Source organism: Felis catus, chromosome X (genome assembly GCF_018350175.1).
Source record: "Felis catus isolate Fca126 chromosome X, F.catus_Fca126_mat1.0, whole genome shotgun sequence".
Taxonomy (NCBI): Eukaryota; Metazoa; Chordata; class Mammalia; order Carnivora; family Felidae; genus Felis; species Felis catus.
The window spans coordinates 58,801,511-58,817,550 of record NC_058386.1 but is presented as its reverse complement, the minus strand read 5'-3'; the positions used below and the strand labels follow the sequence as shown (position 1 = coordinate 58,817,550).

General features: G+C 44.8%; 1 protein-coding gene across 1 annotated transcript in view; it reads right to left on the bottom strand.

Moving 5' to 3' along the window:
- Positions 1–261: 261 nt before the first annotated feature.
- The window catches only part of NHSL2 (NHS like 2), a 274,214-nt gene continuing 258,435 nt past the window's right edge, over positions 262–16,040 (bottom strand). Inside the window, exons 7-10 of the mRNA XM_045051075.1 lie at positions 15,774–15,905; positions 12,261–14,585; positions 10,631–10,763; positions 262–9,790 (exon numbers count right to left, since the gene is read on the bottom strand). Of these exons, the coding sequence (XP_044907010.1) occupies positions 9,466–9,790; positions 10,631–10,763; positions 12,261–14,585; positions 15,774–15,905 (2,915 nt within the window). The 3' untranslated portion in view covers positions 262–9,465. The remainder of the gene's footprint in view (positions 9,791–10,630; positions 10,764–12,260; positions 14,586–15,773; positions 15,906–16,040) is intronic.

Below are 16,040 nucleotides of genomic sequence, written 5' to 3'. Positions count from 1 at the left end.
TCATACTCAAATCCCTGAGACAAAGTCCTTGAAGACGAATTACCTGACCATGTCCCTTAGGTTCACCATTCTGTGGGCCAGGTTTCTGCAAGACACTGTGTCCTGCATATAGGCTTTGGGCTCTCAGGGGTTTGTGAGAATCAAACCCCATGTGTGTGTGCCCCACACTTGCATGGCTGGTAACACATGCTCATGAACTGGGCTTAGTGTCTGAATAAAGGCATCACTGCTACAATGAAAACCAGAGGGTGAAACAGAAAATGATTTTAACAGAAACAGTTTATTTCGAGAAGACACAAACAGCTCTAGCTATATAAAGAATACAGTTCAATTGCTGGTAGCAAGCCAGTATGGAATGCTTGAATAAAAAAAGAAGAAAGAAAGAAAATAAAGAAAAGAAAAACCCTTTGTAATATCACCCCACAGAGGGCTTCCTTCCATTTTGTGTTGGAATTCTAAAAAGCCTGGGATTATGGTCTCTCCTAATTTCTGCTGCTTCTTGAAATTTTTATCCAGGGACACTTTCTTATCACTGGGGGAATTGCTTTATCTCTGCCTTCTAGTTTAGGATATTGGTCTGTAAATTCCTGTCTCCTTTATTTTTTCTTAAGTGCATTGTTGGCACTCAGTAATCACCGATTGGTAAGTGCTAATGAAACAAAAAAGTCTGTCTCCTGACTATGCATAGTAGGACTAGCCAGTCCTCCTTCCTCATTTTGCTTTTTGCAAGTGTAGGTCTTTTGTTGCCTTAGAGTCCAAGGCATAAACCTGGTTCCCTTCCTAAGTCTGGAAATTTTAAAGCAAAGGCAGAAAGAAACTGTTTCATAGATATTTTCAAATAGGAAAATCCTGAAAGTTACTCATGCCTCTGACTTTTTAAGATTTAGTTTTCAATACGTGGGTAGATCCCTGGGCTCAAATGACAGAAAGGAAGCTTAAAGGTCCTAAGAAGCAATTTGCTTAGATAGGAAAAACTGCAGCCTGGGAGGTATGTCTGACTGAGTTCATATCAAATTAAAGTCCTTGCTCTTTATATGTCAGCTTGTTCACAATTGTCGCAGAGAGTTTCTTCAAATGGCTTCCTGAGGGAAGCCAGCACAAACCAGTAGAAAGAAAGTTTGAAAAGAAAAGAAAAGGGAAATTCCTCAGGATGATGCCTCATCCCCTTCTTGACCAGCCCCATCAGACCTACATCTGGACCAGAGAACTGATGAAACACTAGATGGAGTGTGTGTGTGTGTGTGTGTGTGTGTGCGTGCGCATGTGTGTGTGCATATGTGTGTGTGAGAGAGAGAGGAGGGGAGAGAGAGGGAGAGAGAGAGAGAGAGAGAGAGAGAGGAGAGAGGGAGAGAGGGAGAGAGAGAAAAGAGAGACAGATACAGTAGTCAATGGGGCCTTCACAGTTCCATTGGAGAAACCAGGCTCACACACACAGGCACACACCTTCTTCACTCATATCTCTCAATGCTTACATGAGAAAAATGTGAAATGTGAATCTGAGCTTTAGACTTCCAGGTAGCATGAGAGGTAGAGATGGCAGCAAGATGTAGGGTTTGAGGAATATTTAAGGAATTCTTTTTCTTTTTTCTTTTTTTTTAGGTGAGGTCTAGCCCAACATGGTGCTTGAACTCAAACCTTGAGATCAAGAGTTGTATGCTCTACTGACTGAGCCAGCCAGGTACCCTTAGGGATCCTTTTAAAGGTTCAGAAAACAGGAGGTGGTGGTATGCTGAATGCTTGCTGGTTGTGGTGCTGCACAGGGCATCTCAGGGAGTCCATCCTGGGGCCTGGGGGGCCAAGGAGGCAGGGGGTTTAGACAGGAAAACACTGTGGACACAGAATACCTTCTATACCTCATTGGCTTTCTTGCTGGGGTAAGTCTAGAACAGATCCAAATTACATTATAGAAAGTGGACACATGGACATTCTGGGTTTCAAAACCAACTATGGGAATCAAGAGTGCTGGTGATTTCCCTAGGAAATTGCAGACCAAACTGGCATCTCATGGCCTGGGCCAACAGACTTTCCAGAGACAGCCCTAAACTTGTGACGGCAATATAGGGCAGGTCAGGCCAGATGGCCCAGGGCCAGGGTCCCCAGCCAAAGTTCGGGAGACCAATATAGGGACAAAAGAAATAAGAAAACTCAGAAATCCATTCTTCCCGCTCAGTTTACCTCAAACTCAAGGAATAAGAGGCACATTGGATAACCAGGACAGGAGGTCTGGAGAAAAGAATGAGGATTTCTACACCAAGGTAGTGAGTGAGAGAGTCAATGATGAGTACCCTATCAAAGAATAATGGGGCATATGCAGCCCCTCTGCACCCACTTCTGTGCAGACTGGTCTGACAGTGAAGTAGATAGGAGGGCAGTGAGCCATATCACCCAGTATACAACCCAGTTATCACATGGGGCCCGTCACAGAAATACCTGTTACAGAACATTGTCTGGACCAAGGGTCAGTAAACTATGACAAGCAGGTCAAATCCAGCCTGGGGCTTTATATGGCCCAAGAGCTAGGAATGGTATCTACATTCTTAAAGTATTGTAAGACAAAGAAACAACAGCAAATAAGAATATGCTACAGAGACCACATGTGCACCCCCCCAACCTAAACTAGTTACTATCTGGCCCTTTACAAAAAAAGTTTGTCAACCCCTGGTCTAGATCCCATCAATCTATGAGCATTCCTGAACATAGAAACCAGAGGAGGTCCAGTGGAAACAAGGGAACAATGGAAATAACTGGAACTACCACTCCATGTAACTAGCATAACCCTAAAGGGACACTGCCTTCAATTCCACAGAATAATAAGGTATGCATGGACCATGGAAGGAAGCCCAAGAATAGCTAAAGAGAAGAGTCACACTAGGCAAAGAATGTTCCAGAAAAGAGAATGCATGCAGAGCACAGAGGTGATTAGGGAATTTTGTTATTTTTTGATAAGATGGAGATAAAGTTTGAGCCCAGGGATTGACATAACATCAAGCTAGGTGAAGTTTCTAGAATACAACTAAATATCTCATGAGCATGTAACAGTCTGATATCTCATAAAGTTTAAGAAGGGAAGGATAAAGTAGATTCTAGGAAAGCCTATATTGGTTTGTCCTACTTTAAATAAACACCAATTACAAAAGTTGAGACTAAAAATAAAGTAGACATTGGGGGACATTGAGGAGTCTTTGTTTTTCAAAAGAAGTCACCAGATGATTCCCTTAGAAAAGAAGCTTCTCTACTAAAAGGTGGAATTTGATCTATAAAAATTCATTTTTCAAACTTCTTTTAGGGGAAATATATACAAAGTAGGGAACATATACTGAATTTTGAGGGGAAATGAATGTTTCTAAATTGAAAATCAGATTTGTCCTTGGATTCAACTTAAAGAAATCTTGAGCAGTTTCCTTTAAAGCAAATATATTAGTTTGTTGAAATACCTGGGAAATCCATGTGTCATAAATGTAGAAGCCAGCTGTGGGTCTTCTATAAATGCAGCCCTTTAAATGAAAAAAACACTGGCCCCAGAGGCAGGAGATCTGGAACTGAGGCCAGGCCCTGCTACTGTGTGTGTGACCTTGTGTAAGTTATTTGACCTTTCTGGGTCTCATGTGTAAAATGAGAGGTTGGTCCCTTTCACTCCTGACATTCCATGGCTACAGATAAATATAGAAATAAGATAAATACAACAACCTAGAAATAAGAAATATTCCCCAAAGTAAGTTTTGGAGTCAGTAGAAAAGAGTAGCAATGAAATATCATAAAAAGAATAAAATTGTAACTACTAGCCAGAGTAAATATATCTCATTTAAAAATTAATGAAAAGATTTGTAATTTACAGATTTGATCAGGAGAGGTAAGAACATACATATTGATATTTCTTTACCACCACACATATGGAGGAGAAAATGAGTTTGGGGTGATTTATACAGTGAGCACAATGTTGCATTTGCATGCATAACATTTGGTAAAATTGGACATTAAAAAAAAGTGGAACACCACATAAGGAATAAGTTTCTATAAAGCTTGGCATTGAAAAGAAGCTGAGGGGGGTTAATTGGTTGTTCCAGTTCAGATTTTGTTGGTGTATTTGTTGATCTCAAATTCTACTATGTAGGCAAAATCTTAAAATCAGAGCCCTCCTAGAGAACAGCCACCTTGGTGAAGATAGGTATTTAAGGGTTGGCAATACCAAACATAACACTTTTTTCCTTTTTTCCTATTTGTGAATTCAAAAAAATTAAATCCAAAACGGGCCAGACATGCTGGCTAAGTCAAATCAAGAGTTTTGCAGGTTAAGCGAGTAGTTGATTCAATCTGGTAATTTCTTAACACCAAACAAATGTATACCTGACCAACACGACAATATACATCACTTGGCCAGAGACCAATCACTGTGATGACAGCAGAAATGGTGGGAAAGTTTGAAATCACTTGAACAGTTGTGGCTATAGTGATTCAGGGGCTTGGAGAAGTAACATCACTGGAACACACACACACACACACACACACACTCCAGGGCTGCTGCTGCTGCTGTTTCTGGGATGACACTTTGAGAACCACTGGCTTTGATTTTGGGCTTTTACTGAACAAATGTATATTCCTATTTCACACAATCCATTACTTATGCAAATTAATTTTTGCTAAACTTATGAAAAGCACCTCAAATATTTGGCTATAACTGTTTACTGCCATATTCCTATATAAATCTGTGTCAGAATATTCTAAAACTTTATTCCAGGTCATTGTTTAAATTTTCATTTTTGCTGCTCTTTGACTAAGGCAGCTCTTCCCACTCTTGTTTTAAATCCCTAATACCTTGGTGACTTATAGCTAAAATACGAGCAAAGACTTTGGAGGGACTGGATGCTCTGGTATAGATCTGGTCTCTCTCACACCAAGCTGAAGTGATAGCACAAAACATAAATAAGGGCAGGGGAAGCAGAGGCTTGTGTTTAGTAAAGTTGTACCTCTAGCAAGTTTAATAATTACCACCACTACCAAGAGACCAATATGGATCAGACATTGATCAGACAGTTTCACCTTTCACAAACAGGACACATTTTCACAAACTGTAAGTCCTTGTGTTCTTTTACTAAAATGACTAGTATTAATTCCATTTGTGTAAAAATGTTAATGTACAATATGATCTTGGCCTTCTCAGTGGCTTTCAGTAGCCATTTCTGAGAGTCTCTTGGTAGATGTGGTCCCTTGGTCCCTTGTCCAATAGAACAGCATGGGGTATCATGACTATTTAATCAACCACCAGCAATTTAATACAACAATTCCAGGAGATTAAGGTATTTTCTATGTTCTGGAGTTAGCTTTCAGGGAATTTGGCCTTTCTGTGGTGAAAAATACACTTTGCAGCTAATAGAGGCCTAGAATTCTACAGGCAGAACTTCAATTCCTTTGGCTTAAGGCTTTTCCCCTGTTATAATGCAAGCGACCCTCAAAAAAGGTAGCATTAAGCCTTATGATGTTAAAGGACTTTATCCCTTTCCTGAGAGCATGTTTTTCTTAGTAAAGAGAACAAACTAGGAGGCACTCAGGAGAGTTGGGGCTGGGAAGCAAGGTCTGGGGAAAATGGAGCAGAAAGAGGAGAATGAAGATCCATCCCAATGGCAGACCTCCAGCCCATTCACTATTGTGCTGAAGGGCTGTCTTTGTCTGCATCCCTACTGCAAACGGGTGCTAACTTGCCACTTGGAGCAGGTTGCTTAGAAATCAACCATGTTTTCTGATAATATTGTCTATTCTTAGATGTATAGGCATACATTGCTTATAGCAATGGAAAAAAGAGATGGCAATAAAACATTTGGTGCAACAACAGGGATTTATCAGAGGAACCACACTTATTCACAGGAAGAAGATAAACTGATATTCATAGAGTGCAAAGCGCAGGGCTGAGACAAGGGTAAGGCACTTGTGCGGCCCTGAGAGTGGGCGCTTCGTTCACCTCACTCTAGTCCTGGCCCTGGAAAATCAGATTAAAGTGAAAGCCTACTATTGTGTTGCAGACTTGGTGATGATGGAAGGCTGCACTGGTGAGGAACAAGAGCACTGGCCACAAACTCAATTTTTTAAGGAATAGTTTGTTTATCAGGAAGAGGGCAGGTGCACAGACACATCTGCTCAGACAGATAGGTACTGCAGGATCACAATCTGATCCGTGTTGTCTAGAGATTTAAAATGGATGTCCAGTGAAATGCTTGTTGTAAGCCTTTATAGAATCTTCTCTAGTCTTTGCACATTCAAGGTGATGCCTTCAGACCAATTGGTCTATTTGAGGTCATTAGGCTAACACGAACTATTTCGCTGTTTGTGGTCTTGCCTCCTTAAAGGGTAAGCTGTAGGTTAGGGATGCAGTTCACAGGAGTCAGGGCTGAGGGACAAGTTGGGGCCAGGTGGGAGGCTTAGGTGAGAGATGAGGCAGACAAAGGAGAGGAGATACCAGCGAGGCTTCCTGCTCTACCAAGAATGGCTTGCTCTCTACTCTTGACATTTGAACCACAAATACGTAATGAATACCCACCAAGAGTAAATCACTCTTTGCTACCCATTGACCTCTCCTGGGGATGACTCCCTCTACTCATGACTACACTGAGGTTAGTCCAGCAGAGCTACCTGTGGCTATCGGTTGGAATCAGAGCAAACAAAAGGATAGAAACAACTTGAATTGGAAGCTGACGTCCTGTGGCAAACTTCATTTTACTTGAACCCCTTCTGTATTCCATGCTCAAAAATTGTGATCATTATTATTTGCACTAGTAACCGTGGTGGTACTAGGTCTCTGAAAGCCTACATGGAGGGGCTGTCAGCCTTTCTTCTCTGGTCTTAACAGAGTCGGTACAGAGGGCAGCAAACGTGCTGTGTGCCTCAGTGGGAGAGTTGGTGTTATAATCATGGGGATGAGAGAGGTTGAGGGTTAGGAGTAGGAAAGATGTTTGGTGTTATAGTCATCAGTGACTAACAAATTCTACAGTTTGGTTGTTTGCCTGGGATTAGGTCCACCTGTTGCAAAATATTAAAGGAATATTTCTTGCCCTCAATGTTACCTCTGACCATAAAATCTCTGCCCCAAATCCTCTTGTGCTAATGGAAACACCACTGGGTATTTGAAGGCCATAGTAATGATGCAGAAGATGTTACAAAAATTCCAGGTATACAGACTATTGTAGAGGAAAGCAAGACTCAAGGTAACGGCAAAACATAAAAGTGTCTGGGCATTCAGCTTTAGAATCTTTTGGGAAAACCACCCAGGGACAGAAAGGTGAAACCCACTAGAAGTAGCAAACAAGAAGCTTCCAGAAAAACCAGAAGTAACACATCCTGTACTATATGAGTCTCTTATTTGGCTTCAGAGCTCAGCTGTTCAAAGTGGTTCCCAATGAGAAGGCCCTGGCAGCCTTTCACTTTTGTTAGGCCAAAGCATGAACACCCCTTCATTTCCCTGCAGAGGAAAAATGTTTCTGTCTTTTGGAATTCTGAGTCTGGGGCAGACAAGTGTGGCATTCAGATATAAATTCAGGCCAGGAATGAATCTATTTTATTTCAGGCAAAACCCCTGAAATTTGATCTGGACCTTCAAACCAAATAGTTTGAATGCTTTCAAAAGCAACTGGGTTCTCACTGTTTATTATTTTAAGTGGCCTCTAAGTTAGGGGGCAGTGCTGATTGCAAAGAAGTTGATGAGCCTGGCCTGCACTTAGAAGTCTAGAATTCAGACCTGTACCAACCAAGGGCCTAGGCTTAAGACCTCTGAATGAGAGGCCCAAGTCTTCTCAGCTCTCAGTGTAGTTTTTCAGCTGCTCTGTCTGCAGGAGTGTGGGTAGTGGAGCTAAGAGCTTGCTTCTCATTGGTGAGCGATGTGACCTATCAAAATCAAGATCTGCTTGTCTCTGGGGCAGTTTCTGCATCATCCAGGATGTTGGCCAATGAATCTGTTGGGTTGGGGGGGTGGCAGTGAAGGAGGAAGGGGTCCAGGAATCAGGCTACAATTTCATTTGACTTTTCTTTTCCCTTCTCGGGAATGTGGACCATTAACCCTCCATTATTGGTCAGCCAGTTTTTGTTCAATGCGTTGACTGTTTTTCTCCCCCAACCTCCCCAAAACCAGACACATGAAAATCAAATGAATTACTTTTCTTGCTCTGCTTAGAAAATTGAACTGACAAGAATAGTTAGTGCCTATAAGCTTGTGTGGGGGGCAGTCACAATGATTGCTCTGGGGGCTCCATCAGCATCTCATTTCCCCCGAGTTCCTACACTCTCCCCAACATAGTTAATGTAAAGTCAGTCACACAGTGGAACATAAATGGCAAAAAGTAGCCCTTTTTGTGTGTGTGTTATGGGCCACAGCCACTTGCAAGGCTGCCTTTTAGGTTTTGGATATATTCTTTTTAGTCCATACATTCTTGGTTTGGGAACAGAGTAAGACTTCCTTTAAACAAAAACAAAAGGAACCACAAACCACAATCTAAACTGAATGGAGGTGGACAAGTTACACTTACTTTCTCTCCTCCTTGAGCCTTTGATGATGCTGTTCCTTCAGCTAATTACTTCCTGTAATGAAGGTTATATGCAAATGAAACGAGAGTTCTTAGAATGCAGCATGAGCTGGGCACTGATTCTAGCTATCATTGTTGACAGACACTTGAAGAATTTCAAGGCGCAATGTACAAGTTACCTTGGATAGATCTGAGTGAACAAATGGCTGCCTCATTTGTTGGCTGAACTTGATTCATCCAAAGAAACCCAGTCCTGACTTGTCCTAGTTGGTGGGGGCGGGGGGGGGGTCGTCTACATGATTATTGAATGTCATCACCCTGATCTCCGCATAGACAATCAAACTGAAAAAGGCATGAATTTCAAGACACACTCACATTCATATTTTGGATGACAAAAGCCATCCAATCAACCCCATGCTGAAATAAGTGCACAGCCACAAACCTCTCTGGTGGGGGGAATTTAAGTGTGGATGGAGAGGCACCAGAGTCTTTTTGTTTCTCCACACAGGGCCATCAAGGCCTTGCCAGGAAAGTGAATAATCAGCAATGGCACCCTATGATCCCCAGTTTTGGCAGTCCCCAATCCACTCTCACACTGTGCCCCTCAGTAACAGGAGTCAGGGATGGAGCAGCCTGGCCATTGATTGAAAAGATGGTACATGTGCCCTTGCATCTGAGAATTTCTTCTCAGGGCACAACACTGGGGGAAGATAAGGAGAAAATCGGTAATTGGGTAATGGCAAGACTGTAAGTATGAAAATGTAAAAGGTCTGAAGATGATTAAAGTGCCTGATGATTTAGTTCTAGATAAAGTGACCTGTCTCCTGCTGTCCAGAGTGTGAGTTAATGTAGAAGAAATGTAGGCTCTTCTGTTATGTCCATGATTACTTTTTAAAACCCTTTCTCTTCCCCTTTGTCTACTCAAGTTTAGTAACTAAACCCTGTTAACTGAACTCGGGACTTAGGTACTGGGGTCATCGGTAGTTTCACAGTCTTTTGAAAATTGTGCAATAATTCTCCGAGCCAGTGGGTTAGTGGTCTTCAGCAGTTCGGCTGCTGAGGGGCGGGACCTTGGAGTTGTCTTGCTTCCCTTCTTCTGTAGCAAGGCCTTGAAATCATCGTTTCTGCCAGCATCTAGGTTGGCACTGCCACTTGACCCCGCAGAAGCAGCTGACTCACTGATTGGAGAATCAGCTGTGGTCTTTATTGGTGAATGGGAGCTTGGTCTGCTGCCGCCAGCAAAGGCCTCACCAGGCTCTTTCCAGCCAAGCAGCTTTCTTTTGGACCTAAATAAGAAAAAGTTTGCTTTAAGTGAATTCACGTGGCAGATATTTCTTAAATGCTTCGTATAATTTCATGAATGCCAGTGGCATGATGTGGGGGCTACCATGCAGCAGCCTTGCAAGCAGTTGTACTTACCAGCTTTCTCTCTCTCTCTGCTAAGTCCTCAGAGTCCCTTGTCTGGCTTCCTCTCTCTATACCCCTTTCAATGCCTCCAGCTGGAGTCGCTTGGCCTGTGCCTGCAGGCTCAGTTCTGCCTAGGTTCTGGGACCAAGGAAGCATTTAAGGAGTCTAGGCCAGTAGCTCAGTGACTCTGAATCAAGACAGTCTGAGAGCTGATCCTGTTCTGAACTGGTGCTCCAGCTCTAATGACTGGGCTCTTTCTATTTTTTTCTCATCACCAAGTCCTTGCTTTGAAACCCTGTCCAATAACTGGTGCCCGGTCCGGTCCCACTTTGCCTAAGTTCCTGCTTTGATGCTTGGCTTGTTGCCCCATTTCACTTCTTGATAAGATGTTTTTGGTACAAGGAATTCTGTGAAGGGTTAAATGTCTCCGTCTGTAGACAGAGCTGTGAGAGAGCAGATGGAGCCACAATAGGCCTGCGGTTGCTAGGAGACGAGGGGCCTCTCACTCGGCACCTGGTCTTCCCTTCCCTGCCCCTCCTCCACTTCACCCAAAGATGTCAGTGAATTGCATATGCAAGGCTGAGGGCTGCGTTCACATATGTGGGTATCTGAACTTAGGCTCCAGTTGCAATTCTAATGGCTGCTTAGAGGTAGCAGATTTTCTTTTGGTATAAGAAGGGTAGACAATTACAATAGGAATTAAGAAAATTGGTCTACACCTGTGTATCACAGTAAACAAATCTTCAGTTGTGCGTGAAGCCACAAATACGTCATCGTCCTCTTCAGCAATCCATTCGGCTGTTTTATCACTGATTACACTTTTTTCTTCAGTGCTTGCTTCTGTAGAACTCCCTAGGCATAAGAACCAGAAGGAATTAAATACTTCGACCACAATAGTTAGGACAAAGCACATTCTCCTGTGGTATTTCATTTGATGTTCAAAGCAACTCTGGGAGGGCTGCAGGGCAGAGACTCTTAATGTCTCTGTTTTGCAGAGGAACACAATGTTCAGAAGGTTAGTGTTTTGGCCAAGGTGGAGTGAGTGGTGAAGATCAGCATGGGTCCCTGTGTTCTCACACCTTTTCCATTACACAACAGGTTGCCTGAGCATTCTCTTGTTTTGAATGCAGTATTTTTAAAAATCAAAAAGCAGAGACTCATCTAAAGCAATGACTCAACCAGTAGGTGGGAGTGGGACCTATCTGAATCTCAGAGGGAGCCTGTGGAGTTTGATGATGCATCTTCTAAAAATTACCTGTGGCTGTGATTTGTTTGCTTGTTTTAGCCACTATGATTTAACTTATGTTGGAAGTCCAAATTTGGCCTAAGGAAGGTCGTAAGATTTTGATGTTTGGTGTTAAAGGTACAAAAAAAAAAGGATGAAAAACATGGATGGATCTGGAGGACAATAGGTTAAGTGAAATAAGATAGTCACCAAAAGACCAATGCTGTATGATTCCACTTACATGAGGTCCCTGGAAGAGTCAAATTCATAGAGACAGAAAATGGAAGAGTGGTTGCTAGCATATGGGGGTGAGGGGACAATGGTGAGTTCTTGTTCAATGGATACAGACTTCAGTTTTGCAAGATGAAGAGCGCTCTGGAGGTGGATGGTGGGAGGTCATAGTTGTACTGCCTTGTGAATGTATTGAGCACTGCTGAACTGTACATTAAAAATGATTAGGATGATAAATTTTATGTTATGTGTATTTTTGCCACAATTAAAACAAAAAAAGACACATGCAAAAAAGACCCGAAAAATTATGAGGAACATTATCTAGTTTAGTCTTATTGTTCCAGGAAGAGCTAGCCTCAAAGCATCCAAGAAAGTGAGTTCCCTTTCTTCCAAAAAGCACTAAGAAAGGCTGCTGCTAGAAACATATTCCATTGTTTCAGAAGCTTGCAAGCCTTCCATAGCATTTGAACTCAGCCTGGGAGGGTACTGAGTCCCATGCATGAAACTAAAATCCATGTGGCTAGCGAAAAGTGCTATACCGGGAGGTAGAGAGATAGTTCCTAGGGCAGGGGATGTGTGCCTGACTAGGTAGATGGGCTACTAAGGTCCTAGGGTGCTAAGAACTAGTTTGATTTTAGTATGTCAGTATCAGGGGTTCCAGGTGAGATTGGCCCAAGCTGGATCTTGTAGATCCACCCCTGGGTCATTCCTAATCCCAAGGGCAGTGAGGCCTGTTTAGAATAACCCAAACCCTCAAGAGATGCCTCCTACTGACCTGGTTATCCTGGACTCGGGATCATTATTTGGGGGCATTTGCTTCTGTCTCTGGCACTCCATCCTTACCCTCATCTTTCCTGGGATTCAAAAGAAAAGGCAGCAGAGAGTTTACTAACCTAGAGGACTTGCCTCCCTTTCACCTTCAGCCTCCGGTGTTGAAGTCATCCTTGTACCAGGTGACTGCAATTGGTCACTGGTGGGGGGACAGCTGGCTTCTTCCTGAAGGGTGATGATGGGGCTGAGAGACAGCCTTGGTTCGGTTCCATACACCTCCATTTGAGCTGTGGGTGATGTGAGAGGCAGGTACAGCACACTGGGCTTTTTTGGGACAGGGGGTGGTATCTTGCCTTTCTTTTTCTCTGCTTCTTCCTGGCTCTGGAGGCTAATTCTTTCAGGCAGGGCTCTCACTTTGGGGCCTCCATCCTCCATACTTCCCTGGGGAGGTTGCTGTGTTCCTGAGAAGAAAGCACCAGAGGAACTAGCAAAAGGTGTGAAAACAAGAGTTGAGGCTGCTGTTGACTCCCCTGGGCTTCTGCCCTCAGGGCTGGAGGACTTTGGTTTCCGCACCACTGTGTAGACGTCTGGAGGGAGTGGCCTCGTGTGTTGAATGGAGCTCTTGGGGGTCATAGCCAAGGTAAGCGAAGTTAGCGGGTACTCCTCGGGGACAGATGGTGGCTTGTGGACCAAGCTTGGAGGCCTTCGGGCCACGGGGGGCTTCTCAGCTATGGGAGGTTTTATCTTTCTCTCTGGCAAGGTGAAGACTTCTGCTCCTGCTTCCTCAGTATAGTCAGGGCTCTCAATGTCATCTTCTGGTTCAGACTTGCTGACTGACCTCAGGCGAATGGAACGTAGGTCAGACTGAGTAACCATGGGCATAACTGGCTGGTTGGGGCTCGTTTTCTGGGCCAGCTTGGCCCCAAAATTGGTATCTGAGTGATGCCGGCTCACCTTGGTTTTGCTTCGGATGGAGATACTCATCCCAGACAGATCCAGGTTGGTTGACGAGGTCAGTGGTAGGTCAAACGACAGCCGTGACTTGGACATTTTCTCCATTGGTGATGTCGGGGGTAGTGATGACTTCCTCTCAGGTACCACTGGACGCACCCGGACACTGCCACTTGGAGGGGGCAAGTGGCCCAGGGTCAAGGACATGGAGACGGTGGGTGTTGGTGTCTCTGACTGGCTGGAGTATCCACTGGAGGGTGACATCAGCCCAGCAGGCCTTCCTGGGGAGGATACTTCCCTGGCCTCCACCTCAATGGAGAGCTGGGAAGGTGTCGTGGCTCTGGATGTGGAAGGGGAGGCAAGAGACTCTGAGCTGCCCTGAACTTGGGTGCACTCAATGACTGTGGTGCCCGTGGCAGTGCTGGAGCTGGACAAGGATTGGTAGGTGTCACCAGACTTCCAGTCAGTAAGATACCAGTGGTGGGAGAATTGTGTGCCTTCCGGATCTTTGAAGGACGGCACAGCTGGGTGACCCTGAGCATCTTGCTGGGATGAGTGATGTCCTTGGTGTTCCAAGGAGAGGCAAAGGCTCCTGGGCCTCTGGTCCTTGGGTAGGGCTGACCCACCTTCTGGCAAGAGGACTGGCTCATCTTTGACCAGTGAGACACTGCGCATTGGTGGGGAAGGCTTCTTTTTGGCCTTCCTGAGCGAGATACTCTTGGATCTCTGTCTTCTGTGCTGGGTCTCCTGTTGGGCACGAAGGGAGGCAATGTTGTCAGCACTGTTACTGCCCTCAGAACTTGTACTGGCATGAGGCAGGGCACAGGCTTCACCAGCCTTCTGTTCCTCATCATAGTCCACCTCTGCGGTGCCTGAGTCTGTGGGCACAGACAGTGACCGCTCCCGGAACCTGCTGGCCCCACCTGGGCCTGTCTCCATCCTTGAGGTAACACTAGTGAGAAGGCCAATCTTGGAGGGTCGTTCCACTGCCTGCCTTCGTTGAGCAGGGTGCTCAGAGTAGCCAACTGACCCACTGCATCCTGCTGGGTTATCACAAGTAACAAAGAGGGTAGCAGCTTCCTTAGGAACTAGAGGTGGCAGTGTGTGCAGAGACACCCAAACATTCCCAGAGGAAGGATTTTTTCCATTTTCACTGACTTGAGTACTCTGACTGGTGGCACTTGGAGTCATGTAGGTAAAAGTATCTCCCTTCCAGGAAGCAGAGAATGTCGATTCGGTTGGTCCATTGCAAGAACTGGGGATGCTATACACCATTCCTATGCTCTCCATGCTAGGAGGGTGTGCACCACCACGCACCTGGAGAGTTTCTTCTGGATCACTCAAAGGACTCCTCAGTACTGGTGAGGGGAGATTTGGGAAATGAACTTCCTGACCAACTGCAACTCTTCCATGGACACCTTCTGGGACCGAATGACTGAGCCTGATGTCTGAGGTGGTGGAGCAGGCCACACTGCCTGCTGGGCTATTGCTGTGACCTGGAGAAGGTAAACACAGAAAGTTAGCGATGCAGCCAGGGATCCCCCAGCAGCTGTCTTGAGACAGGAGCACCAAGTTTTTTGCCAAGAAGCATTTGCCAACAGCTTGGTCAGGATGCCTTGGTTCTTCCTTTCCATAAATGAGGATGCTGGGGAAGTTGGGTCCTTGCCCATCACCACACGGTGAGTCACAGGGTGCCTGCCCTTGAATTGTCCAGGAGGCTGCCAAAGACTTGCCAGCTTTGATTATTCCTTTTAGAGCTGAAGCGGCAGGTGGGACTACCTTGGGTTTTTCCCGAGCTTTCACCCCAGGCTCATGAACCATCACAGACCTCAGTGCTCACCTCTCCTGAGATTAGAGCACAGGCTTTTGAACTGATAAAGGACAGCACTGTGTGACTTTCAGCCCCAGCAATGAATCTGGAGTATGCCACAGCTGGAAAGTTCAGAGTCTGGTTACATTTTTGGCACCTGTCACTTTTTAGCTTTGCAACATGAGAGACTTCAGATGACCTACGCATGTGAGGAAACTATTCACATGTCCAAAATCCCCAAATATTTTTCTCATATAGAACAATTATTACTACTACTAGTAGTATAATAATTTATAACAGCAGCCACCATTTGTTCAACACCTACTATGTACCAGGCACATGGTAGGTGAATATATGTAATAACTCTAATATGCATGACAATTCTCACAGGTTGGTATTATTAGCCCCAACTTCCAGATAAAGGTGCTGAGGCTCAGAGAGGTTATGTAAGTTGGGCAAGGCCTCATGGTTAATAAGTGGAGAGGCCAGGACTCACATCCATCTCTCTGGTCTGTGCTTTTTGGATGGCTTCCGTTTAGCAGCAGTAGTGGCTCTGTTAGGATGGTGCTTTTAGTGATGATTCCCTCTTTTATCTATATGCCTAAATCTGACACATTTGGCTATATTCCATTTAGAATGGGAAACAATAACATAGTGAACTTATTAGCCTGGGAGACCTGCGCTCCATATTCAGTTGATGACCTTGACAAAAGGCCCTTGGTTGTCCTTAATTACCACATTGGCTTCTTTTAAGTCATCCAACCGTCCTCCCTCCCCACCCCCACCACCCCACACTCTGAATTATCCCTGGGTGGCAGGACTGGTGGCAATGAACAAGGGGAAGGTTCTGGGGCATCAGCTGTGGTGGGGTCACCTTGGTCTCGCTGGGAAAAGTTAGAGAATCCAATAATGGTCCGCCTCCGCCTCAGGGTGGATTTGGGGTTCACGGCTGTCTCTGTGTTAAACAACGAGTGTCGCAAACTTGCATGTTTATCAAACTGCTGCCCTGTAGGCAAAATAAAGACACTTGGGTGCATCCTGGTTTCTGTTTACAGTACAGTGGTCTGAGGTGGAGAGAAGGGATGATGGCAGGAGCAATGAGCATGAATAGAGTCCAGGCAGGTGGCCCTTCATCCTCCTC